This window comes from Balaenoptera acutorostrata, chromosome 10, assembly GCF_949987535.1.
Source record: "Balaenoptera acutorostrata chromosome 10, mBalAcu1.1, whole genome shotgun sequence".
In the NCBI taxonomy this organism is placed as follows: Eukaryota; Metazoa; Chordata; class Mammalia; order Artiodactyla; family Balaenopteridae; genus Balaenoptera; species Balaenoptera acutorostrata.
Genome location: NC_080073.1, coordinates 40,774,305 through 40,801,475, shown reverse-complemented (window position 1 = coordinate 40,801,475; position 27,171 = coordinate 40,774,305). Strand labels below are relative to the sequence as shown.

The window sequence follows — 27,171 nt, the reverse complement described above, 5'->3', positions numbered from 1 at the left end:
TCTGCATCCATGGATATAGAGGGCCGACTGAATTCACTGTACAGTGCCATTTTATATAAGAGACTTGAGAATCCATGGATACTCATGCATTCCCCCAATGGGGCTCCTGGAACCAATCCCTGGTGGATACTGAGGGATGACTGTAGGTGCCAAGGCCCCTGGAGGGTACCCCCTGCAGTCAGAAGTGTTCTCCTTGCTCACAATCAAGAACATCTCAGGAAACAGCAGCCACTACCCAGGCCGCTCTCCTTGGTTCCCCATGTGCTGTCATGAATACAATGGTCCAGGGTGTGGGCAAGGGATATCATGCATGTGCTCAAGAACTGATGGCTGTCATGACTATTCACCTTGTGCCATTTAGAATGGCAGTCTTACAGGAAGAATTAGTAAGCCTTTAATTTAGGAATAACTTCATGAAATCAACTGTTTTTCAATTTAAATGAAAAGACGACATGTAGTGCTGTGTATTTTATGAAGATCAACAAAACCTAAGGGTGGTATAAGGATGGCTATGGCCACCTCCAGTTTCCATTTGCCAACTTTATACTATAGATTCTTCCTTTGACTATCTGTTTGGTGGAAACAAATCAACTTGGGACACTTTATCACAGATAAGAACAAAACCTACAAAAAGCTGGAGCTCCCAGGTGAGTTAGGAGTCGGACCAAATAATAAAAGCCCAGGAAGAGAGCAGCATACAGATGGTACTCTCTATACAAAAATTCTAAGCATTTGAATGAATTAGAGGGGTGGAGGGGAAGACTGCAGAGGTACAAACTAAATGGAATATGTACAGGTGTCAGTTTATACTAGCCCCGCTGGTGCCTGGGCCCATACGTGTTTGACAGTCTGGCAGATTCACAACAATGAGCCATATTTTAATGGGCTCTACCACTAACTGATGGCCAGTTATGTGGAGAAAGATTACATGTGATTTACCTACAAAATTATTTAAATTCTACGAAGTCAGAGAGCTGGACAAATTCACCACTCAGTAACAAATCTGTCTTAACCTTCTTCTCACCACTTCCCCAACCTTGCTGGCTTTCAGAGGCTGATCTTTCTCCTTCCTTCACACACCAAAAATTCTGACCAAACACCAAAACCTAGCAAACTGACCTGGATAATTACTCTCAGCTCCTAACATAAATGCTGTGGCCCTCTAACTTTTCTAGAACCTAGGAAATATTAGTTGGAAGGACCATGCTCACATTTATTAACTTACACCTGTGGCAAATAAGAGACTAAAGCTCTTCTCCACCTAAAACACTACAGACTCCCTCACTTGCTTTGATATATAAGGCCTCTTTAGCCAATTTCTAAAATATGGTGTACAAGACTCAGCTGTTACAATACAATCAGCCTTTTCTGATCTGTCGATATTAAGAAAGCTTTTAATTAGTGGGTTCAATTTATTTTTCTTCATTTTACTTTCCAACACACCTGATTTTTACATTCAAACTCCAAAACAATCTCACAAAAGGGGAGACTATGAAAAATGATTACCTTGAGCTGCTGGAACTCTCATACACTGCTAGAGAGAATATAAACTGGCATTACCATTTTGGCAAAATTTTGGCAGCATCAACTAATGTGAATACATGGATATCCTAAGACCCATTCTAGGCACATAACAAATTCCACCACTTAGGGGCGCACGCAACAGAAATGTATACCTATGTCTCCAAAAGACATGTGCACATGCATGTTCACAGCAGGAGTTACTATTTGTAATAACTAAAATGGAAATGAATCAAATGTCCATCAAAGGAGAACGGATTAATAAATCATGGTAGAGCCCCATAGTAGACACGTACAGCAAGAAGAAAGAATAAATCTATGACCAGTCACAACAATGCAGATGCAGCTCACACAGTGTTGAGTGAAAGAAGGCAAACAAACAAAGAGCAGTATGTGATTCCATCCAGATAACATTCAAAACCAGCCCAGGGACTTCCCTGGTGGTGCAGTGGTTAAGAATCTGCCTGCCAATGCAGGGGACACAGGTTCGATCCCTGGTCCAGGAAGATCCCACATGCTGAGGAGCAACTAAGACCGTGCACCACAACTACTGAGCCTGCACTCTAGACCCCGCATGCCACAACTACTGAAGCCCTCACGCCCTAGAGCCCGCACGCCACAACTACTGAGCCCACACGCCGCAACTACTGAAGCCCACGCGCCTAGAGCCTGTGCTCTGCAACAAGGGAAGCCACTGCAATGAGAAGCCCGCGTGCCGCAATGAAGAGTAGCCCCCACTTGCCACAATTAGAGAAGGCCCACGCGCAGCAACGAAGACCCAACGCAGCCCCCACAAGAAACCAAAAAAAAACCCCCCCAAAACCCCAGCCCAACTAGTGTATGATGTTAGACATCGGGACAGTTGTTACCCAAGGGCAGGGAGGAGACTGAGATGGGCATGAGGGGGCTTCTGGGTACTGGTTACACAGGTATAGTCTCTTTGTTAAAAATCATCAAGCAAAATACTTATGGCTTGTGTATTTTTCCATATGTACATTACATTTCAATAAAAAATGTTTAAGAAAAGAAGGACTTCTCTGGAGGTCCAGTGATTAAGACTCCGCGCTTCCACTGCAGGGGGCGCAGGTTCGATCCCTGGTTGGGGGGACTAAAATCCCACACCACCGCACGGCGTGGCCAAAAAAAAAGGGAGGGAGGGAGGGAGGGAGGGAAGGAGGAAGGGAGGGAGGAAGGAAGAATAGTTCTTTAAAATAGATTTTAAAAAACACTCTCATCATACACACAATGAGCATTTTCTTTAAAATTCACTTAAGAAAAGCCTATCTCTGTGAGAAAGTAAAAAGAGAAACAAAACCTATTTTTATTCTAAAGGCTATTTTATGAACCCTAGTTTTTTACCACTATCTCCCTAAAAGAGCTGTAACTGAGTCTGCTCTAAACCCCCTTGGTCCTCCATCATGGGAGGTGGCATCGTGACATCATTTTGGAATAGAAGGAGCCCAGTATGAATCCTGGCTCCACCATGCAGCAAGGCGACGTGGCCTTGGCATGCACCAGCTCTTCAACTGTAAAGGCAGGACAATAAGAAGTAAGCAAAAATACTGGGGGTGAAGGGCCTGGCATACAAACACCTGTTCTCACCAGGATGTAATTTAGAAAAAAAGGTAGAAGGGTATCTTTTCTAAATGCAGATGGTGGAACTCCTGAGAAGTTCTCTGTGAACAGTTACTGTGGATGATGATGCTTTAGCACCATTAAGAACCAAATACCAAGGAGCCACAGCGAACCCCCTCCTAAACATTTATCCCGAGAGTTTTAGGAATTAAATTTTTAAAATAACTGTTTTTGAAAAATCACTTTGTGATCATCACTCTGTTAAGCATTCATATCTTTTAACTTGGAAGAAAATTAGATCTCACAGAGAGGTTTTAAGATCCACTCAAGCAGACAGACAGGAAAACTGAGAAATAAAGTATCCTGTGTCATGAGCCTGGCAGACTTCTAAAACTATCTCCACAAATGTCATTTAGATCAAGTGGCAAGTCGGATGATGGTAGCAAATTCCACAACTGCAATTTAATAGTGTGTGTGAGAGTGTGTGTGTGTGTGTGTGTGTGTGTGTGTGTGTGTGTGTGAGCGTGTGTATGAAAATGAATGCTTCCCAAAGTCAACCTAGCCCCATTTTTGGGTCAAGGCAATAAGAACTAATATCTAAACATGTTTGGGGTTGTAAATTAAAAATTCATGTTGGTAACACAAGTTGTCAGATCATAGTTTTTTCTGTCATGGCTTCCTCAGGCAAACATGCCTGGTTATTTCCATGAGATTTAGAAATTCTGTCATTTGAGGAAGTCAGGGCAACTGACATTAGTCATGTTGGGAATCTTCTCAGGCCTCCAAGGGTCTTTCTATTTTTATTTCAGCTCATCTCTACACGCCCTGGCCAGAGAACTTGCATCCCTCCCCAGAAAGCACAAATTCTGGCTCTGGCAGGCACTTGACACATGATTATAAAGTACCTATAAAAATCTTACAGGAAGACTGTTACCAAAGCAATATAATACACAGCACACAGCCATACATATTACCCTCTAGGAAGGGAAGGAATATTGCAGGGGGTTGAGGGGGGGAATGCTGAAATTAAAGGTATATTTTAGGTTTAATGATGTCAGTAGTTAAGTTTGAAAGAATCGTGAGCTTGACTTTCAAGGTTGTTAAAATGTGGTGAATAGTTGCCAACCTGAAGGGGAACCTGTGAGCTAAAAGATGGGACAGTTTGAGCATGAAAATGAGTAAGGTCCATAATAGATTGAAACTCATAAAAATACATAAATTCACAATACTAAAAACATACACACACAACAGAAAAAAAACCCTTATTGGTAACCTTTGGAGACTGTGTGTGTGGGGGGTGACTTGGCAGAGGGGTTGAACTCATTATTAATGTAACTGATAAATAAAGGGAAAGGATCAAGCATTTATCCAGCCTTTCCTGTAAGGACTGATTTTCAGGGTAACTAAATGATTGGTGAAGAAAAGCTTTTTAAATAAAAGAATCACTGCTAATAAATGTAGAAGAAATATAAATAAATGCAGATGGAATAATAAATTTAGAAATCTTACCATTTTGTAACACTTGATAAAATAACTGATCTGGAAGCAACTCTCAATGGCAGGTAAAATCTTAACTGAGTCTAATGGGGAACTCTGGAACACCAGAACCACTGACCAATCTGAACGCCACCAAGAAAGAACCAACATTACAGGAAAAATGCCTGCACCGCCAAAGTGAACTTGAACCTGCTAAAATATCCAGCGCCACCCTGTGGTTTATTTATGGGAGACGTGTGGGAGGGAGGAAAGGAGGGGGAAGGATATGTGAAATGACACCATGCACTTTGAGTGCACGATCGGGCACAGCCATGGGCGGAAGACCCTGATGTCTTCAACACATGAAGGGCATTTTAAAAAAGAAGAAAAAAAGGGAGGGTGAATTGTTAACACGTTAAAATAGATTTAAGAGAACTATTAGCGAATTCAAACAAATGAACCATTCAAAGACATTTAATTTATGTTATTAGGAATTATGGTTACTTTTGTTGGGTGTAATATAGTAGGTTATGTTAAAGAATAAGATTTCCATTGGTTAGAGATACGTTTTGAAGTCTCTCTCTAATACCAAAGTGAGGAGGAAGAGATAAAATGCTGATAATTTTGAAGCTGTGCAATAGGTATTTGGGGGATTATTATGCTATTCTCTCTACTTTTGTCTACAGTAGAAGATTTCTATAACAAAAAGTTAAGAATGGCAGAAAGGTGATGATCCCTATCATAAGAGTTCATTGTGCTATTCTTTTTGTGTGTGTCTATCTTTGAAAATGTCTATAAATTAAAAAAAAAAATGTAGACAATCCAAGGATGAATTTTTAAGGATCTCTGGGATATATTGCCGACCCACCCAAGAAAAAGGCATAATGCCAAGAGGACCCTGGAAAGAGAACATGGCAGGCATTATGTGGTGATGGCTATAAAACCAGATTCACTTGTGTAATATCCTAGATGATAATGGACATTCTGAACAGTTTTAGTCAGAAATCACCAACAGTGTGGGTTGCCCCTCTGATGCTCTGTGCCACAGGGATGACCCCAGACTGAGTGGTGAGCAGAGCCTTCCTCTCACCTGGCTGGGGTGGATGAGGCGGCGGCATCTGGTGGTGCATCAGAGGGTAGGGAGGGGGCTGCTGATGAGGCATCATGCCAGGGTGCCCTGCTGCTCCCAGTGGTGCCAGGCCAGGTCCTCCTGAGTGCTGGTGTGCCTGTTGAGGGTTCTGCCCATGCTGCTGCTGTTCCATTTGCTGTCGGGCTCGCAACTCAGCGTATTTCAGCTGTTCCATGTGGAAGTTCTGGCGTTCAGTAAGCAACTGCTGCCTCTGTTGTTCTAACTGTTAAGAAAAGGAAGGGGAAGAGAAATGAAACCAGGAGAGGCTTTCAGGACTGGATGCCAACACAGGATATCTACATGATGCCTAAGCTCCCAATACCTCATCACAGTTACACAGTCACCTCCTCTCCTGAAACAACCACAGTGAGAGAAAAGGCATTATTTCCTGAGTAGAATGAAGTCAAGTTCTTCTCTATGTTAAGTATAAGGTCTGCCTTTCCCTGGAACCTTCACCCGGTGGGGGGCTATTGTACTCAGGAAACTTGTAATTCCCTCTGTTTGGCAGGCCTTCAGATTTAAAAAACAGTTTCCATGACTGCCTTACTCTTCCCCAGGTGAAACAAGCCTCTCCTGTCCTCTTAATACTTCCTTAGATACTAGTATTTCAAGTCCAACCAACATTTCCAGGTGCTCTCTTCTGCATGTGAGCCTTTTGGTTACTATTTTAGAATGTGACACCAGAGTTAAATATCCTCTGGATGAGTGGACGTGACCTTAGCTGCAAAGATACACATTTTCTATATGGAACTTTGACGGTACCATTGTAAATCTTAGCTTCCAAGTACCCAAAATTATACTGGGTGACACTTTCACAGCATATTTTAGAAGCCTAAATAAAAACTTACGTGAATCGTGGTTTGAAGAAAATAAGCATTTCAATATTCAAGATAATCTTTCTGGGGGCTTCCCTGGTGGCGCAGTGGTTAAGAAAACGCCTGCCGATAGAACCAAGATGGCGGAGTAGAAGGATGTGCTCTCACTCCCTCTTGCGAGAACACCAGAATCACAACTGGCTGCTGGACAATCATCGACAGGAAGACACTGGACTTCACCAAGGAGGATACCCCACGTCCAAGGACAGAGGAGAAGCCACAGTGAGACAGTAGGAGGGGCGCAATCAGAGTAAAATCAAATCCTATAACTGCTGGGTGGGTGACTCACAGACTGGCGAACACTTATACCACAGAAGTCCACCCACTGGAGTGAAGGTTCTGAGCCCCACGTCAGGCTTCCCAACCTGGGGGTCCGGCAACGGGAGGAGGAATTCATAGAGAATCAGACTTTGAAGCCTAGTGGGAATTGATTGCAGGACTTCGACAGGACTGGGGGAAACAGAGACCCCACTCTTGGAGGGCGCACACGGAATAGTGTGCGCATCAGGACCCAGGGGAAGGAGCAGTGACCCCGGGGGAGACTGAACCAGACCTAAATGCTGGTGTTGGAGGGTCTCCTGCAGAGGCGGGGGCTGGCTCTGTTTCACCGTGGGGACAAGGACACTGGCGTCGGAGGTTCTGGGAAGTACTCCTTGGCGTGAGCCCTCCCAGAGTCTGCCATTAGCCCCACCAAAGAGCCCAGGTAGGCTCCAGTGTTGGGTTGCCTCAGGCAAAACAACCAACAGGGAGGGAACCCAGCCCGACCCATCAACAGTCAAGTGGATTAAAGTTTTAAGGAGCTCTGACCGCCACAGCAACAGTCAGCTCTACCCACCACCAGAGCCTCCCATCAAGCCTCTTAGATAGCCTCAACCACCAGAGGGCAGACAGCAGAAGCAAGAAAAACTACAATCCTGCAGCCTGTGGAACAAAAACCACATTTACAGAAAGATAGACAAGATGAAAAGGCAGAGGGCTATATACCAGATGAAGGAACAAGGAAAAACCCCAGAAAAACAACTAAATGAAGTGGAGATAGGCAACCTTCCAGAAAAAGAATTCAGAATAATGATAGTAAAGATGATCCAGGATCTCGGAATAAGAATGGAGTCAAAGATCGAGAAGATGCAAGAAATGATTAACAAAGACCTAGAAGAATTAAAGAACAGACAAACAGAGATGACCAATACAATAACTGAAATGAAAACTACACTAGAAGGAATCAATAGCAGAATAACTGAGGCAGAAGAACGGATAACTGACCTGGAAGACAGAATGGTGGAATTCACTGCTGCGGAACAGACTAAAGAAAAAAGAATGAAAAGAAATGAAGACAGCCTAAGAGACCTCTGGGACAACATTAAATGCAACAACATTCGCATTATAGGGGTCCCAGAAGGAGAAGAGAGAGAGAAAGGACCAGAGAAAATATTTGAAGAGATTATAGTCGAAAACTTCCCTAACATGGGAAAGGAAATAGCCACCCAAGTCCAGGAAGCGCAGAGAGTCCCATACAGGATAAACCCAAGGAGAAACACGCCGAGACACATAGTAATCAAAGTGGCAAAAATTAAAGACAAAGAAAAATTATTGAAAGCAGCAAGGGAAAAATGACAAATAACATACAAGGGAACTCCCATAAGGTTAACAGCTGATTTCTCAGCAGAAACTCTACAAGCCAGAAGGGAGTGGCACCATATATTTAAAGTGATGAAAGGGAAGAACCTACAACCAAGATTACTCTACCCGGCAAGGATCTCATTCAGATTTGATGGAGAAATCAAAAGCTTTACAGACAAGCAAAAGCTAAGAGAATTCAGCACCACCAAACCAGCTCTACAACAAATGCTAAAGGAACTTCTCTAAGTGGGAAACACAAGAGAAGAAAAGGACCTACAAAAGCAAACCCAAAACAATTAAGAAAATGGTCATAGGAACATACATATCGATAATTACCTTAAACGTGAATGGATTAAATGCTCCAACCAAAAGACACAGGCTTGCTGAATGGATACAAAAACAAGACCCATATATATGCTGTCTACAAGAGACCCACTTGAGACCTAGGGACACATACAGACTGAAAGTGAGGGGATGGAAAAAGATATTCCATGCAAATGGAAATCAAAAGAAAGCTGGAGTAGCTATACTCGTATCAGATAAAATAGACTTTAAAATAAAGAATGTTACAAGAGACAAGGAAGGACACTACATAATGATCAAGGGATCAATCCAAGAAGAAGATATAACAATTATAAATATATATGCACCCAACATAGGAGCACCTCAATACATAAGGCAACTGCTAACAGCTATAAAAGAGGAAATTGACAGTAACACAATAATAGTGGGGGACTTTAACACCTCACTTACACCAATGGACAGATCATCCAAAATGAAAATAAATAAGGAAACAGAAGCTTTAAATGACACAATAGACCAGATAGATTTAATTGATATTCATAGGACATTCCATCCAAAAACAACACATTACACTTTCTTCTCAAGCGCGCACAGAACATTCTCCAGGATAGATCACATCTTGGGTCACAAATCAAGCCTCAGTAAATTTAAGAAAATTGAAATAATATCAAGCATGTTTTCTGACCACAACGCTATGAGATTAGAAATGAATTACAGGGACAAAAACGTAAAAAACACAAACACATGGAGGCTAAACAATACGTTACTAAATAACCAAGAGATCACTGAAGAAATCAAAGAGGAAATCAAAAAATACCTAGAGACAAATGACAATGAAAACATGACGACCCAAAACCTATGGGATGCAGCAAAAGCAGTTCTAAGAGGGAAGTTTATAGCTATACAAGCCTACCTAAAGAAACAAGAAAAATCTCAAGTAAACAATCTAACCTTACACCTAAAGAAACTAGAGAAAGAAGAACAAACAAAACCCAAAGTTAGCAGAAGGAAAGAAATCATAAAGATCAGAGTGGAAATAAATGAAATAGAAACAAAGAAAACAATAGCAAAGATCAATAAAACTAAAAGCTGGTTCTTTGAGAAGATAAACAAAATTGATAAGCCATTAGCCAGACTCATCAAGAAAAAGAGGGAGAGGACTCAAATCAATAAAATCAGAAATGAAAAAGGAGAAGTTACAACAGACACTGCAGAAATACAAAGCATCCTAAGAGACTACTACAAGCAACTCTATGCCAATAAAATGGACAACCTGGAAGAAATGGACAAATTCTTAGAAAGGTATAACCTTCCAAGACTGAACCAGGAAGAAGCAGAAAATATGAACAGACCAATCACAAGTAATGAAATTGAATCTGATTAAAAATCTTATAACAAACAAAAGTCCAGGACCAGATGGCTTCACAGGTGAATTCTATCAAACATTTAGAGAAGAACTAACACCTATCCTTCTCAAACTCGTCCAAAAAATTGCAGAGGAAGGAACACTCCCAAACTCATTCTATGAGGCCACCATCACCCTGATACCAAAACCAGACAAAGACACTACAAAAAAAAGAAAATTACAGACCAATATCACTGATGAATATAGATGCAAAAATCCTCAACAAAATACTAGCAAACAGAATCCAACAACACATTAAAAGGATCATACACCATGATCAAGTGGGATTTATCCCAGGGATGCAAGGAGCCTTCAATATATGCAAATCAATCAATGTGATACACCATATTAACAAATTGAAGAATTCAAACCATATGATCATCTCAATAGATGCAGAAAAAGCTTTTGACAAAATTCAACACCCATTTATGATAAAAACTCTCCAGAAAGTGGGCATAGAGGGAACCTACCTCAACATAATAAAGGCCATATATGACAAACCCACAGCAAACATCATTCTCAATGGTGAAAAACTGAAAGCATTTCCTCTAAGATCAGGAACGAGACAAGGATGTCCACTCTCACCACTATTATTCAACATAGTTCTGGAAGTCCTAGCCACGGCAATCAGAGAAGAAAAAGAAATAAAAGGAATACAAATTGGAAAAGAAGAAGTAAAACTGTCACTGTTTGCGGATGACATGATACTATACATAGAAAATCCTAAAACTGCCACCAGAAAACTGCTAGAGCTAATTAATGAATTTGGTAAAGCTGCAGGATACAAAATTAATGCACAGAAATCTCTTGCATTCCTATACACTAATGATGAAAAATCTGAAAGAGAAATTATGGAAACACTCCCATTTACCACTGCAACAAAAAGAATAAAATACCTGGGAATAAACCTACCTAGGGAGACAAAAGACCTCTTTGCAGAAAACTATAAGACACTGATGAAAGAAATTAAAGATGATACCAACAGATGGAGAGATATACCATGTTCTTGGATTGGAAGAATCAACATTGTGAAAATGACTATACTACCCAAAGCAATCTACAGATTCAATGCAATCCCTATCAAATTACCAATGGCATTTTTTACGGAACTAGAACAAATCATCTTAAAATTTGTATGGAGACACAAAAGACCCCGAATAGCCAAAGCAGTCTTGAGGGAAAAAAACGGAGCTGCAGGAATCAGACTCCCTGACTTAAGACTATACTACAAAGCTACAGTAATCAAGACAATATGGTACTGGCACAAAAACAGAAACATAGATCAATGGAACAAGACAGAAAGCCCAGAGATAAATCCATGCACCTATGGTCAACTAATCTATGACAAAGGAGGCAAAGATATACAATGGAGAAAAGACAGTCTCTTCAATAAGTGGTGCTGGGAAAACTGGACAGCTACATGTAAAAGAATGAAATTAGAACACTTCCTAACACCATACACAAAAATAAACTCAAAATGGATTAGAGACCTAAATGTAAGACCGGACACTATAAAACTCTTAGAGGAAAACATAGGAAGAACACTCTTTGACATAAATCACAGCAAGATCTTTTTTGATCCACCTCCTAGAGTAATGGAAATAAAAACAAAAATAAACAAATGGGACCTAATGAAACTTCAAAGCTTTTGCACAGCAAAGGAAACCATAAACAAGACGAAAAGACAACCCTCAGAATGGGAGAAAATATTTGCAAACGAATAAACGGACAAAGGATTAATCTCCAAAATACATAAACAGCTCATTCAGCTCAATATTAAAGAAACAAACAACCCAATCCAAAAATGGGCAGGAGACCTAAATAGACATTTCTCCAAAGAAGACATACAGATGGCCACGAAGCACATGAAAAGATGCTCAACATCACTAATTATTAGAGAAATGCAAATCAAAACTACAATGAGGTATCACCTCACACCAGTTAGAATGGGCATCATCAGAAAATCTACAAACAACAAATGCTGGAGAGGGTGTGGAGAAAAGGGAACCCTCTTGCACTGTTGGTGGGAATGTAAATTGATACAGCCACTATGGAGAACAGTATGGCGGTTCCTTAAAAAACTAAAAATAGAATTACCATATGACCCAGCAATCCCACTACCGGGCATATACCCAGAGAAAACCATAATTCAAAAAGACACATGCACCCGAATGTTCATTGCAGCACTATTTACAATAGCCAGGTCATGGAAGCAACCTAAATGCCCATCGACAGATGAATGGATAAAGAAATTATGGTACATATATACAATGGAATATTACTCAGCCATAAAAAGGAACGAAATTGAGTCATTTGTTGAGACGTGGATGGATCTAGAGACTGTCATACAGAGTGAAGTAAGTCAGAAAGAGAAAGACAAATATCGTATATTAACGCATGTATGTGGAACCTAGAAAAATGGTACAGATGAACTGGGTTGCAGGGCAGAAGTTGAGACACAGATGTAGAGAACAAACGTATGGACACCAAGGGGGGAAAACTGCGGTGGGGTGGGGATGGTGGTGTGCTGAATTGGGCGATTGGGACTGACATGTATAAAGTGATGTGTATAAAATTGATGACTGATTAAAAAAAAAAAAATAGCCTGCCAATGAACGAGACACGGGTTCTATCCCTGGCCCGGGAAGATCCCACATGCCGCAGAGCAGCTAAGCCCATGTGCCACAACTACTGAGCCTGCGCTCTACAGCCCACGAGCCACAACTACGAGCCCGCGTGCCACAACTACTGAGCCTGCGCTCTACAGCCCACGAGCCACAACTACTGAGCCCACGTGCCACAACTACTGAGCCCGAGTGCCACAACTACTGAAGTCTGCACGCCTAGAGCACGTGCTCTGCAACAAGAGAAGCCACTTCAATGAGAAGCCTGTGCACCACAGCAAAGAGTAGCCCCCGCTTGACGCAACTAGAGAAAGCTCGTGCGCAGCAACGAAGACCCAACACAGCCAAACAAAACAAAACAAAACAAAATTATAATTTTTTTTTTAACGTGGCTACTAGAAAATTTTAAATTACATATATGGCTCATGTATTTCTGTAGGAGAGCACTACTCCAAGGCATTCGATAAGTTAAGGAAATGTAACATTTTAGCTTTCAGGAATAGTCAGTTTTATAAATACTACATACTATCATTAGCAAAATCTAAGTGGAATACCCATGAGAATTAGCTTATGAATCTGGGCTTAGCAGAGAGTAGCTTGGGGAAAAGTCCCCGTGGAACCTAGTGAGAAGCCTCACTGGCTATCAGGAGTAGCAAGTAGGGAATGTCCACAGACGGATGGGGTGCTGGAAGACAGGCCGTGGACACAGCATGAAGACAAGCGGCATGGCCAGATGAGGAGAAGAAAAGGAAAGAACAGATGGTAACGCTTATATCCCCGGTGTTGGTTAGCTGGCTTGTAGAGAGTCTCCCTTGGGAGAAGATCTGAAACGAACGATTTTGTGAGTGGTTGAGGGTTATCAGGAGGGAGGAAACATGGTGCTACCATGGCCTAACAGGCTGGTGCGGGCTCTTCATTTTCTAAGGGTACCCGAAGAGGCTGAAGCCTGGCTCAGTTTAACATATCCTTCTTCTCATAATCAGAAGGGAGTTGCAAGGTGTAAACAGCAAGAGAATCCTCTGGAAGTCCAGCTCTGCAAGATGACTAATCAGTGAGATAATGTAAGTAAAAGGCAGACCAAAAAAACAGAATCTAAAGATTCTGACCATAAGTGCTATGCTCAGAAAGGTTTTGCTTTCTTCTAACCATTCTTCCCAGGAAATTTAGCACTTTGCTGAGGTTAGACTTAAGAGGTTGCCAGAAGAGGACCTCAACCTATGTTTTTGTTGAGCCACTATTGGTCTGGACAAGTCGGCTGAAGCCCAGCAGTTACGTAAGAACTCCAGAATATAGGTCAAGATCTGCTTTATAAAAAGCTGAACTGTTACTGGATGAAGACTTTGTGTCTCTGAAGGGAAATTTTAGTCTCTGCCTTACCTATCTCAGTGGGTTTTTTTTTTTTTTTAACTGAACCAGCCTTACTTTGGGAACTGACCTTAGTATCGAAGTATTAATCTTGGAAAGAAAAATTTGCCCAATCTTCCTAGTTTACAAATGAACTAACCTCAATTATACTATTTTTTCCTGAGCTTCATCTGTCATTTCAAAACATAGAAGGTAATTAAAAGGTAATTAGAAGAATTAAAAAGGACATGACTAACACACACACACACATCCCTGAAAAGAACACAGTTTAAGCTTTAGATCCAACGTGGAATGAACAGGTCCTCTGAAGTGAGAGCAACGTCCAGACAGCAGGCTACCAGTTGGCTCCAGAGGGCCACCTCTGTTCTAGGGCACATGCAACAGAGCTTATGGACACATACTGGCCCCACCATCCAAAAGAAATACCTCTCTTGTTATAGATATCTTACTGTTATTGAATCCAATTGAAGACTGCATTCACTTTTGTGGCAATGAAATGTGGGAATCTTTGAGGAGAGTTTGACAGTACTGACTGAGCAAATTTTATTTTATTTTATTAAACTTTGGGTTTATTTATTTATTTATGGCTGTGTTGGGTCTTCGTTTCTGTGTGAGGGCTTTCTCTAGTTGCGGCAAGTGGGGGCCACTCTTCATCGCGGTGCGCGGGCCTCTCATTATCACGGCTTCTCTTGTTACGGAGCTCAGGCTCCAGACGTGCAGGCTCAGTAATTGTGGCTCACAGGCCTAGTTGCTCCGCGCCATGTGGGATCTTCCCAGACCAGGGCTTGAACCCGTGTCCCCTGCATTGGCAGGCAGATTCTCAACCATTGCGCCACCAGAGAAGCCCCTGAGCAAGTTTTAAATTCACATAACCAAAGACCCAGTGATTCTACATCTGGAAATCTGTCCTAGAAATCTGTATGTATATATAGTATAAGGACAGTCATTAAAGTACTATTTTTGATGTACATTTATGTCTGAGATGCACTGAATAAAAAAAAAAGGAAGTTGCAACAACAATATTTATGTCAATTATATTTAAAAAAAAAAAAAACCTTTGTGTCCCTGTATAAACATTACATACACACTGAAAATGTTCTGAAGACACTAAACTATTAACAGTGATTATTCCTAGGAATGAAACTGAGGGTAGAAGACACTTTTTAATTTATTCATTTCTTTATTATTTGAAAAAATTTTCATCACACCTATTTTTGTAATCACAAAACAAAATACTAAAATTACCCAAGTTACATGCTTCAGATAACTTGATTTTCTTCTCTCCCTTTTCTATTTCCAAGGACTATAGATAAAGCCCCAATAGCTAAACCGGATAGTGTAAATTACTCATGTAAATAGGGCGCTAATGAATCTGTTCACTTTCTTTCAAGACTCCGATCTGGCTCGGCTGCCTGTGGCCCTGATCTGAAGACATTCCCACCCCCACTGCATTCAAACCCTGCCTTCCTCTCCCCCTTCATTCCTACACTGTGTATGTATAAAGCAGCCGAATCCAAGTGGAACCGGAACATAACAGAGCACTTTTCTACACCAAGACCCCAAACACACACACACAGCTGCAAGTGCAGCTGAAGTTCACACAGAGCTCTTCTCCCAACTTCATTTGCATAGAACAGGGAGGCGGGGTGGGAAAGAGTAAAAGAAGGTGGGGGCCTCAAAAATCCATCTACACTGCTAAGGGTCGAAATATCAGCCGAGACTTGAAGCCTCTGACTACTTGGCCTCAGAACTGAAGTACCTTTGAAAGTTTTGGTATCAGTAACCAGACATCCACTTAAGAGAAAACCAGACATACTCATTCCTTCTTACACCTCTGGAAAAACAAAACAACACAACTGCATCTTTCTGCTCCACTGGAGGCAGAAATCCAAAGGGGGACACGGTACCACTGCTGTGACTGTCATTCTGTCCTTGTAAAGTGCTTGCTGCCTGAGGCCCTACGACTTTTTTTGAATCAGAAGTAAACCTGCTCAGTCCTAAGTACAGCTTTCTTAATCTCAAATAAAACTATCCACAATGTCACGGTGCATGTCTAATAACAGTTTCAATTATATGACAGGCAGTACAGAGATGAATTACTACAAATACACAGAAAACAAAGTTAAATACAATTCTCCTGGGGCAGTATAAAATTAACTTTTTGTTCTTTTTTCCTTAATTCATCACAGAGTACCACAAACTTTTCTAACCCTACACCCTGTGTGTGAGGACGTCCCATTAGTAATACCTTTAAATCCATCCAGAACTTGACCGTTTCTCCTCACTTCCACAGCCCACCACCACCTCACGTGGACTTCCCAACAGCCTCCTCACCAGTCTCCCCTTTTCTAAACTTGTCACTCTATATTCTCTACAGACAGCAGAGAGACTGATCGTCACTTAACTGTAAAGAAGATTATGCCAGTTTTCTGCATGTATTCCACATTTTTATGGAATAAATAAAATAAGCCCTGCAATTATTCCACATTTTAATCACAGTAAAATGAAAGGCCTCTGGATGGTTTACAGGGACTTCTGTGATTAGGGCACCATTATCTCTGCCTTCACCATCTTACCTCTCCCTACTCATTCATGCCCCAGCCCACCCCACCTACTCCTTAGTTCCCAAACATGTCAGTCACGTTCCTGCCTCAGAGTCTCTAATGCTGGCTGTTTCTAGGGCTTAGAGACATTCGCCCAACTGTCAGTTTCTCAATAGGGCTTACACCGATGACACCACTTAGAACTGAAATCCTTCCCTTGCCCCGCCCAATCTCACCTACCCAGCCTGAAACATACAGGTATGTATACATACACAGTATATATGCATGCATACACATACAAAGCACATAACATTTAACATCCTTCATTAATTATTTAAGTTCTACCAAGGCAAAGAGTTTTGTTGGGTTCTATTCACCAGTGTATCTCCAGTACTTAATACGCCTAGAACAAAGTAGGTGCTCAATAAACATTTGTCAAACGAAAAAATGAACTTAATCCATCATCTATGATGTGAAAGCCATCAGCTCTGGGCAGGCTGACTCTTCAGTCTCCTCAGCAATCATACCTTTCTCTTCACAGTTTTGGATTTGGACCTTTTCTACAACTCAGATCAGTCCTTCCTTTACCAGGAAGCCTTCCTTGATAATCTGAGCCAATCACGGCCTCCCCTCCTCTGACTCTCCATAGCCTCACTACCTCATGGTATCTTTGTGTCAGTTTCTCATCTACCCTCTCACCTCCTTAAGGACAGGGTCCAGGTTTCTCACAGCTTTGAGTTTCCTACCATGTCTCTCTTTTCAAAGGTACACAATTTCTATACCTAGTCAAATGAGAGCATTAAGTCCAGAAGCTATAAATGAGATCAACACAGAGATTCTCACTGGTCTCTCACTGGAAAAAAAGTATTTTTTTTCCCCCCTTTAATCTAAATAAGAATGCTTTAGGTAGGACCCAGGCCTTCCAGTTCTCTTCAGTCCCCAGCATAGCCCATGTCTGACACCTGTTCTCTTGAGTGATGTGTGCCATGTGCTTGGCACGGAAGGCTGCACACTTGGGCAGACCCTCTCAGTTTCGAACCCAGGGCCAGCTTAGCATCCTCACCTCAACTGGGGTCAGTAGTCTTTATCGGGCTTCCCTGGTGGCACAGTGGTTAAGAATCTGCCTGCCAATGCAGGGAACATGGGTTTGAGCCCTGTTCCGGGAAGATCCCACATGCCGCGGAGCAACTAAGCCCGTGTGCCACAACTACTGAGCCTGCACTCTAGAGCCCGCGAGCCACAACTACTGAACCTACACGCCACAACTACTGAAGCCCGCGCGCCTAGAGCCCGTGCTCCGCAACAAGAGAAGCCACCACAATGAGAAGCCCGTGCACCACAACAAAGAGTAGCCCCCACTCACCGCAACTAGAGAAAGCCCACGCACACAGCAATGAAGACCCAACGCAGCCAAAAATAAATAAATAAAAATAAATAAATTTTTAAAAAAATAGTCTTTATCATGTCAATTCCTGGACAGACTCTGTATATTCCATAACTGACTTCCTCCAATATCAGTACTTTATGAGAGGACTGTAACAAAAGCTACTGAGCTCTAATTATAGCTGTATACATAATATCTATAAAAGATATTAAATTGTTATATCCTTATTCTTAATTTCTAAATAATTAAGACTCCAGAGAACATCTGATTTTACGTCATTAGAGAAAGAAACTTCATATCTGATTCTGAAAGTGTACTAAAAGATTCTTGAAATCTATTGCTATATAAAGAAAACCAAATGTTTAATTCCAAAAAGCATGCCCTGAAGCTACTGCTTACTAGGTAAAGATGAGCAGGACCTCACCTACAGTGAACTGAGGAGTGTGGTAGGCAGAGCACTAGGCAGTGGGTTAGAACGTGCTGCTCCTGGCTGACCTGACCCCTTTCCACAATTTCAACTTTCATAAGTCATAACAAAGGGTATCAAAACCTTGCATATCTCAGAGTCTCTAGGTAAAAATGCGTTAAGAATGGCTCATTTCTTTATAAATTTTGAAGTACTAGATAAAAACACAGAGCTGAACAAACACAGGTTTGAGACCCAGCTCTGTTATTTATGAACGGTGTGATCTGAGATACATGAAGTGTACCTTGTTTAAGCTCTAGACTCTTCGTCTATGAGAATGGTTAACAAAGAAATGGCCTCATGTTCCCACCCAGCATCATTGCTGGATTCTAAATGTTCATAAAGCCAACAAAGACTTATAAATATTAAGGATTTAATATATAATTTTTGATTATTGGTTTGCATAAAGGGAGGCATAGAAATATTTACTGAACACTTACTCTGTGTTCTAGGCAGTGTGCCAGGCACATGCCATAGTTCTCTCATTTAATCCCCACAACAGTCCTGTGAGGAGAGGAAATCATCAGTAGGAAAATAGCCACGGCTTTGCTCGCCCACAGGGAAGGACAGGATAACTAGTGCTGGGAAGGAGAAAAATAGATTATGTCTTACTGTAATTGAAATGAATGGAAGCCATTTTAAAGTTTGCAGGATTTTTTGGTTGTTGTGATAGTGAGTCTCCAAGGTTGCCCCCAGTGATCCCGCTTCCTAATACTTAGGCCTTCCCCACTGAGCCCTGCCAACCCACAGCCCCACCCAACCCCAGAATCAAGGTTGGGCTGTGGGACTGAGAGAATATAGCAGGAGCACAGGAAAGTGACTGCCAAGTTTAGGTTATAAAAGATATGGTGGCTTCCACTTGGGGTGCTCTCTCACGTTCTTGCTCTTTTCAGTCACTTGCTCTGGGGGAAGCCACTTCATGAGGAGTACTATGGAAAGGCCCACGTGGCAAGGAACTGAAGCCTCCTGCCAATAGCCACACGAATACGCTTGGAGGGGTATCCTCCAGCCCCAGCTGAATCTTATGAAGACTGCATCCTAAACAGAGACCCTGACCCTGATCCACTCAGGAAAGCTGCTCTCAGATTCCTAACCCTCAGGAAATGTGTGAGATACTGTTTTCAGTCACTGCTTTGGGGTAGTTTTTTACATAGCAATAACTAATACAGGTATGCTACTGACATTCAGTGGCTAGGGCTAGGGACTGTCTTATACAATGAATTTTACTGCCCCAAATGCTGATTAAGAAAAAACAGGCCGACCACCAAAGGACTTGAGAAGATCAACCTTGTGTGGTGAAAAAGATTCAGTAGAATGTTTTCCCACATTTTCGGTTGTGCTGTTTTATTCAGAGACTATTCTGTAAAATGTTTTATGTGCTCAATTAGAATTTAAGATAAAAAAATAGATTCAAGTAAGAAAAACCCAGTGGACTCAGATTAATTTGAGATAAATAACTATTAGAAATCCAGAGCACAAGGATGTCTGCGAATCAGTGGAGAGAACTGGGAAGGGACTGAGGACTCTGCTATTGCAGGGGACAGTTCCACTAGGGGGGTTTAAAAGAGTGAGGAATCCACAAGTTCACCCTCTGAAGATAAAGCAATTTAGAGCTGAGAAAAGAGCCCCTTGACAATCTAGACATAGTTGCATTAAGTGCCCAGAGAGGGTCATGTCAATCTTCCAGGCTAACAACATCAGTTCTGCTTCATGAATGACAGCAAGGCGTCTGGTTGCCAGTGGGAACTACACAATGATCACTTGAATTCTGCATGTGCCAATAATCCATTATGTAGCCCCCTGTTATCCCAAGTACCCTAAAAAAGGCTATCAAATGACAAAAAGGCAGCTTATTAGGGTAAGATAAACACAAACACTCACTCTTCAAAGCTCTAGCTCACCTCTAGGAAGTTTTCTCTAATACCCTCTCCTTCTCCGCATCTTCCACGTATGTTCCCTTAAGAACTGAACACACGATACTGTCATTCGTCTTCCTGTCTTCCCTGTTAAACTGAAGTAAGGTCCCCTAGGGTAAACTTTCCTTTCCACTTTCCCAGCTTCTGACACTGATGCTGGCATACACCCATTCAACAGACACGTAAACAAGGGCCTATGATGTGCCAGTTGTGTGTGAACAAAGACACTTAACAAACTCTGCCCTCAAAGAGAATATACGCTGGTATGGGAAGCGGACGCATGAACTAGCATTTACAATATAGTAAGTGCTCTGTTAGGCTGCTACAGAAGCAAATGGGGAGGGCATGTCACTCACAGGTTCAGGGCTGAGGGATGCAGGAGGCTGGCAAAGAGTAGGAAAAAAGGCCTTGCTGGTGGAAGAGCAGGATGCACTCAGGTGGCAGAGAATACACACGGCCATGAGGGAAGCCTGCATGTGGCGTGCTGTGACATGGCTGGTGCACAGAGAGCAGTGGAGATGAGACTGGGGTGGCCTGTTGCTCCTGGGGCAGGAGAGGGCTGGTGATGTGAGAGATACTTATAGGATTAGGGAAGTGGGGATGAGGTAGCATAGGGTGTGGGTAGGATAGTTACTGAAGCAGCCTCTTCCTCATGGGGCCAGAATGTAAGTGGAAGAACAGGTCTTAGGACAAAATGAAAACGGGCTATTGTGATAGTTACTGAGCTACTCATCATGAAGAATCTGCCAGAGGACCTGCTTGGATTAACCACTAAGAAAGAGTCTAACAAATGCAAATGGATCCTTAAAATTAAAACTCTTCTGGAATGGTTTAATCTTAAGGTTCTCCCATTTAGAGATACCAGTATCTGGTATGCTGATAAAAAAGTCAAAACAATCAGAAAATCAGAAAAAGTCCTAACTAAATCCTCAAATTTAGCCCACTGTTTAGAAAGGCATTAATTCCTTTCCTGGTCAGCTCATTAAAAAACAAATTTCTCCAGAGAACTTCATCCCTGTCTCTCCAAAAAATCCCTTGAAATAACCAAATGTTCCCCTGATTATATGTTTCTTACTTTTTGTGGCTTCCTTCCTCATTCTTGGCCTTTTTCATAATTCTTTTTGTCCTGTTTGGGCCACGTCCTTATATCAAGTGTATGCCAGAGAAAATGCTGCTTACCAGTACTCTGCTAGGCCTGGTTCCACTTGCTCTTCCCCATACAGGAGAGGGAAGGTAACAAATAGGTAATAAAGCTAAGTCTAAGATCCGACTATTACAGAAGGGAGAATTTGATACCATCATGTATCTGGAAAGCCAAAAGGTATAAGAAGCTGAGGTTTAGATAATTATTTTCAGAGTTTCTTTTATTTATCACCACTGGCTGATAATCCTTTTGAAAGGGCAAAGCAAACACAGAAAAAAGGTTAGACGACAGCCACGGAGACCAACAAATTACGTTACTGTATTTTCTCTATTTCTATTTCTCGTATTTTATGAAAGGTGGTCAGAGTTTAATTGTGAAAAAGCCACTATAAAATTCCCCTTACTTACAGCTTCTTTCTCTCTGTCCATGATGGTTTCCAGTTCCTCAAAATGTCTAAGTTTGATCTCCAGTTTCTTCATTTGTGTCTCAACCAGGAGAGCTACCAGAGACTTGATCTTTCTCTCTTCCACGGCAGCCAAGTGCTAAGGGCAAAAAAATCATTCAAAGTATTTAGGTAAACATTTGCTTAAAAAACAGTAAGAAAATGCTGAAATTGCTATTGGAAGTGGGAATTATGGAATTAAGAATGGTGCCTTAGATGCCCCCTTTGCATGTTTTCTACTATTTATTTCAATTTAAAATAACAGGGACTTCCCTGGTGGCACAGTGTTTAAGAATCCGCCTGCCAATGCAGGGACACGGGTTCGACCCCTAGTCCGGGAAGGTCCCACGTGCTGTGGAGCAACTAAGCCCATGTGCCACAACTACTGAGCCCGCATGCCACAACTACAGAAGCCCTCGCAACCCAGAGCCCGTGCTCTGCAACAAAGACGAGCCCCACAATGAGAAGCCCGCGTACCGCAACGAAGAGTAGCCCCTGCTCGCTGCAACTAGAGAAAGCCCATGCACAGCAACGAAGACCCGATGCAGCCAAAAATAAACAGATAAATAAATAATTTTTTTTAAAAAATAAAAAATAAATAAAACAACAACTATCCATGCCTGAATTTCTGGTACTTACAGATATAAATCTATAAATAACAGAAATTAAGGATTAAAAGGAAACTTCTCCCATGCTAATCTACTCTCTTCAAAGAGCCCACCAAGGAGGAAAGGTTGAATCAGGGCCTTGAAAGGCAAAGAGGAGGACACCATGGCCTGGAAGGTATGTCCCCACCTACCACCCACTTACCTCCCACCCTCACTCTGTAACTCTGTCTTTCCCTCCTTATGAACTGTCCCAGAGCAGGAAAGCAGTGCTCTCCCTCAGCAACCAACACTCAGATGCAAAGCCCCTAGTGAGTGTCTACTGTGAACAGAGAGGAGGGGGTGAACAATATTCCACCCCTAGTTTGGGGATAGGGTATAAGACAGGAGGTTATTCTGGAAGAATGTACCACTCACTCCCCTGTACAGGACTGATGAGTCCTCCTCATGCTTCCTGTCAAATCAGCAGCACACAGAGGAAGATGCCACATTACTCAGAGAGGATGAGGATCCCACATTTGGCCAATGTCCTGACTACGTGCAAAGGATCAATACCACTTTCTCCAGACACCATCCAAAAGCTTATACCAACAAACTCCCAACACTATTTTGTACTATTACATCTACTGAATTTATGTGCTTATCTTGCTTCTACACAAGGTTTTGAGAAGTAACATGGAGTGGCTGACTTACTGATCTGTGTTTCTTATAGACTCTAGAAGGAGTGAACATACAGGAGGAGTTTAATATAGGCTTTTGGGAACTAAACTGGTAGAGAACACTTAAATAAGAGCCTTATTTTTCACTCTTTTATAGTTGATAAAGAAAAATATAATTTTATACCTATAGAGACCCATCTGCAGGAAGATTCAGAAGTGTAAGCAAAAGATTTTATGAAAGAATCTACAGCTATTAATGGTCATGTTTGCCTCCCTAACTACATTAAGCTGCATCAATAACACCAAAAGTTTAAATAAAGATTACATGATTCTAAGCCTGTTATCATTGATCGTGTTATGCAATTTTATATTTCTAATGAGATATAAAAAAAAAAGGTTACAAAAAAAAATTCAGACTGTCACAGACTTCTCAAAAGCAAAACTAGGTTTTTGAAAACAAAGGTAAAAATGCCTTCTAAATTGTGAGGGATAATAAATTTCAGTCTAGAATTTCAAGTACAACAACTTAAACCAATTAGGTGCAGAATAAAGACAAATTTCCAAAATCAAGGACTCAAAATCCTACACATGTTTTTTTTTTTTTTTCCTACACATGTTTTTGAAGGACGTGCTCCAGTTAACTTCGTGTAAACTGAGAGAACGATAAAAGACATGAGATCTGGACATCACAGACTCAACCTAAGAAAGAAGTCCTAAGTTAACAGGGTGGCACAAACAGGCCAAAAGCAAATAGGGACAAATGAAAGAAGACTGGCAATATACTGATAACCAAAGCTGGGTGAGGGGTACAGAGTCATTACACTATTTTGTCTACTTCTGTATATATTCCAATAGTTGCATAATAAATTTTTAAAAAGGGCAGAAGGTGGGTCAATAGACGGTGCTGGGACAACTGGATATCCAGAAACAAAATGATAAATTTGGACCCCTACCTCACATAATACACAAAAATTAACTCAGTAGATCATAGATGTACATGTAAGAGCTAACACTAAAACATTCTTAGAAGAGGTGGCGCAGTGGTTAAGAATCCAGCTGCCAATACAGGGGACACGGGTTTGAGCCCTGGTCTGGGAAGATCCCACATGCCCGTGCGCCACAGTTACAGAGCCTGCACTCTAGAGCCCGTAAGCCACAACTACTGAAGTCCATGAGCCTAGAGCCCATGCTCCACAACAAGTGAAGCCACTGCAATGAGAAGCTCACTCACTGCAACTAGAGAAAGCCTGAATGCTGCAACGAAGACCCAATGCAGCCAAAAAATAAATAAATAAAATAAAAATAAAGATTAATATAAACGCTGATTCTCTTTATAGAATTACTTAAAACAAATCACTGCATCTTCTCATCTTCCTCCATCTTGCAATCCCTATTTATAAGAGGAGAGATAAAACAGATTTCTCTGAAAGAACTGGCCTGTTCCTATGTAGTCTCACTTTCTGAATTTTACTGACTGAACCCTAATGGACTTATTAATGTGCCATTTCTCTATCTCCTACATTTCTAGATTGCCTACATTACTAGATTCTTTTTGTTGATTTAACCTCCATGACTATTCATATTTTTATTGGTAAGAGATTCTGATCTGGAAGAAGACAAGAAATTTCCTTCATGAAACAGCATGCTTCCTGCTATTAAAGATTCTAAGAAATTCTGCTAATTTATGGATTTGGTGATATATATGTACCATCCAAGAAGTCACCAGAAGTCAAAAAGGCTTAAGAAGTAGATTCTGAAGGGAATTAAAAAGACTTCACAGGGGCTTGAAGTGATTAGACAAATGTTACTAAGCATTGGACAGAAGTTGCTAATGGATCGGATCCAAATTTGTCTGTTTTAAGAAGAAAAAAAGATGGTAAAAGTGAGAGTTAACTGTTGGAATGCATTATGGGAGTAGGGTGAAATATGTCATACTACACACCCTGGTAGGTATTTTCACGCTACTTCTAATAATAACCTACCAAGAAACATGTTATCTCCATTTTATATAGAATGAAACTGCAGCTTAGAGAAGTTAAATATCTTGCCAAAGGTTGCAGTTAAATCAACTGGGAATTGAATTCAGTTCTGATGAGAGCCTAGAAGCAAAGCTGGGCAGTAAGAAAGGTGACACAGAGAGACAGGGAGGAACTGACAGTACTGTGTAAATGTTTCCTTCTTTCCTTATTTTTTTGGGGGTGGGGTCCCTAAAAATTAGAACTCAAATCATAATTAGTATAGCAGAGGTGCTAAACAAAGAAAAAAAAAGATGGACACTTTTTTAAGCTAGCTGTTGGGTTTTTAATTGTAAAATGTTTGAAAACATTTTCCTTGGAATGAAGAATTTTTATCAGATTATGTTTCTGGGTTGGTTGGGGTCACAAAACTCTAAGTCTGGAGATCTGGGTTTTGGTACTAGTTCGGCCCATAACTAGTTACACTAGTTACATAATTTTAGGCCCATCATTCACTTTTTAAAAAAAAATTATTTATTTTATTTACTTATTTTTGGCTGCATTGGGTCTTCGTTGTTATGCGCAGGCTTTCTCTAGCTGTGGTGAGTGGGGGCTACTCTTCATTGCGGTGCACGAGCTTCTCATTGCGGTGGCTTGTCTTGTTGTGGAGTATGGGCTCTATGCGCATGGGCTTCAGTATTTGTGGCGCACGGGCTTAGTTGCTCCGTGGCATATGGGATCTTCCCGGACCAGGGCTTGAGCCCGTGTCCCCCGCGTTGGCAGGTGGATTCTTAACCACTGCGCACCAGGGAAGCCCCTATCATTCATTTCTATGGATCTGTTTCTACATCAATGAGATGAAAAAGTTCAATAAATTCTAAAATCATTGTGTGATAACACACATGAAACGTTCGTTGTTAGGGCTTTTAAGTATCTATCAGACAGTAATCCATTTATAAACAAAACCTGTATGAAAATCATTGTGCAAAAGTAGAATAAATTTATGTGTTGTGTCTATGTGTGAGAGAGAAAAAGAGTTTCATTCCAAGAAATTTTGAATAGTATATAATCCCTAATTAGATTTCACCTAATAGAGTCACTCCTCAAGGTTACATTTCCAACATTTTATTCTTTAGTTTTTTTCTTTTCCTTTACACTAAAATGTCTAGTCTAATGTCTCCACTCAGATGACTGTGAGGTTCAAGGTTAATGACTGATTTTAAGTTCCTAAGAGGCAGGGACTATTCATATCTATTTTAGGCATCAAAATAAACCTAGTGTTGTAGTACAGTGTTTGGCATATAAAGGGCACTCAAATACTGAATAATCGAAGTATGGCACTTTCCATCTTACAGACTGCTTTTTTTGGGGAGCCACGCCAGTGCCATATGGCTTGCAGCAGGATCTTAGTTCCCTGAATAGGGATCGAACCCGGGCCCCCTGCAGTGCAAGCGCAGAGTCCTAACCATTGGACCGCCAGGGAATTCCCCAGAATGCTTTTTTATACATAAATTTGACTGATTCTCATCGATAATCTGGTCAGAAAGGCAGATCAGAAAGGACCGCTGATTAAAAAAACATGATGTAGGTTCAGAAAAGTTATGTTAGCTGCCTAAGGGATTAATAAACAGCAAAGCTCGAACTAAAATTTTAAAGTCTAAATCCAAAGGATTTTAGTTATCACCCAATGTCTATTATTAACAATTAACAATTGATATTTTACTGGCTACTTTCCTGGGGAATTCTTAGAAGGGACTTGTGGTAGTTTAAAGACGGCCATAAACTCACTGGCCTTTCTTCCACTGGAGAGAGAGGGTCTACGACCCCTCCTCTCTAACTGCCTTGCTCTACAGAAAACAGTGGTGATATTTTCTGGGTCCCAGATTGGGAACTCCCATGTCTTGTCTCTTGCAATGTTCTTTCTGGGAGTCCCAAGCTGCCATATGAGAAGTATATGATCATTGTGCTGAAGCGACCACAGGAAGAGATCTGGAGACTACATGGGGAAGAAACTGGACCCAGCTACCCCTGCCAAGGACTAGGACTTAAGGAAGTTACCTTGGACCCTTCCAGATGAACCTACCTGTAAGGTGAATACCACTAAATGACTCAACAGATAAAGCATGGAGCAGAATCACCCAGCTGTTCGGTGCTCAAATTTCAC

The 27,171-nt window shown here is 41.4% G+C and overlaps 1 protein-coding gene across 5 annotated transcripts in view; it reads right to left on the bottom strand.

Moving 5' to 3' along the window:
• Positions 1-27,171, bottom strand: part of SMARCC1 (SWI/SNF related, matrix associated, actin dependent regulator of chromatin subfamily c member 1) — a 192,668-nt gene that overhangs the window by 13,549 nt on the left and 151,948 nt on the right. For all 5 annotated transcript variants that reach the window (XR_009009515.1, XM_057554908.1, XM_057554907.1 and 2 more), the window contains exons 25-26: positions 21,754-21,888; positions 5,663-5,924 (exon numbers count right to left, since the gene is read on the bottom strand). Coding sequence is in view for 4 of the 5 variants with exons in the window: in XM_057554908.1 (XP_057410891.1) it covers positions 5,663-5,924; positions 21,754-21,888 (397 nt within the window). In the remaining variant the exon portion in view is untranslated. The remainder of the gene's footprint in view (positions 1-5,662; positions 5,925-21,753; positions 21,889-27,171) is intronic.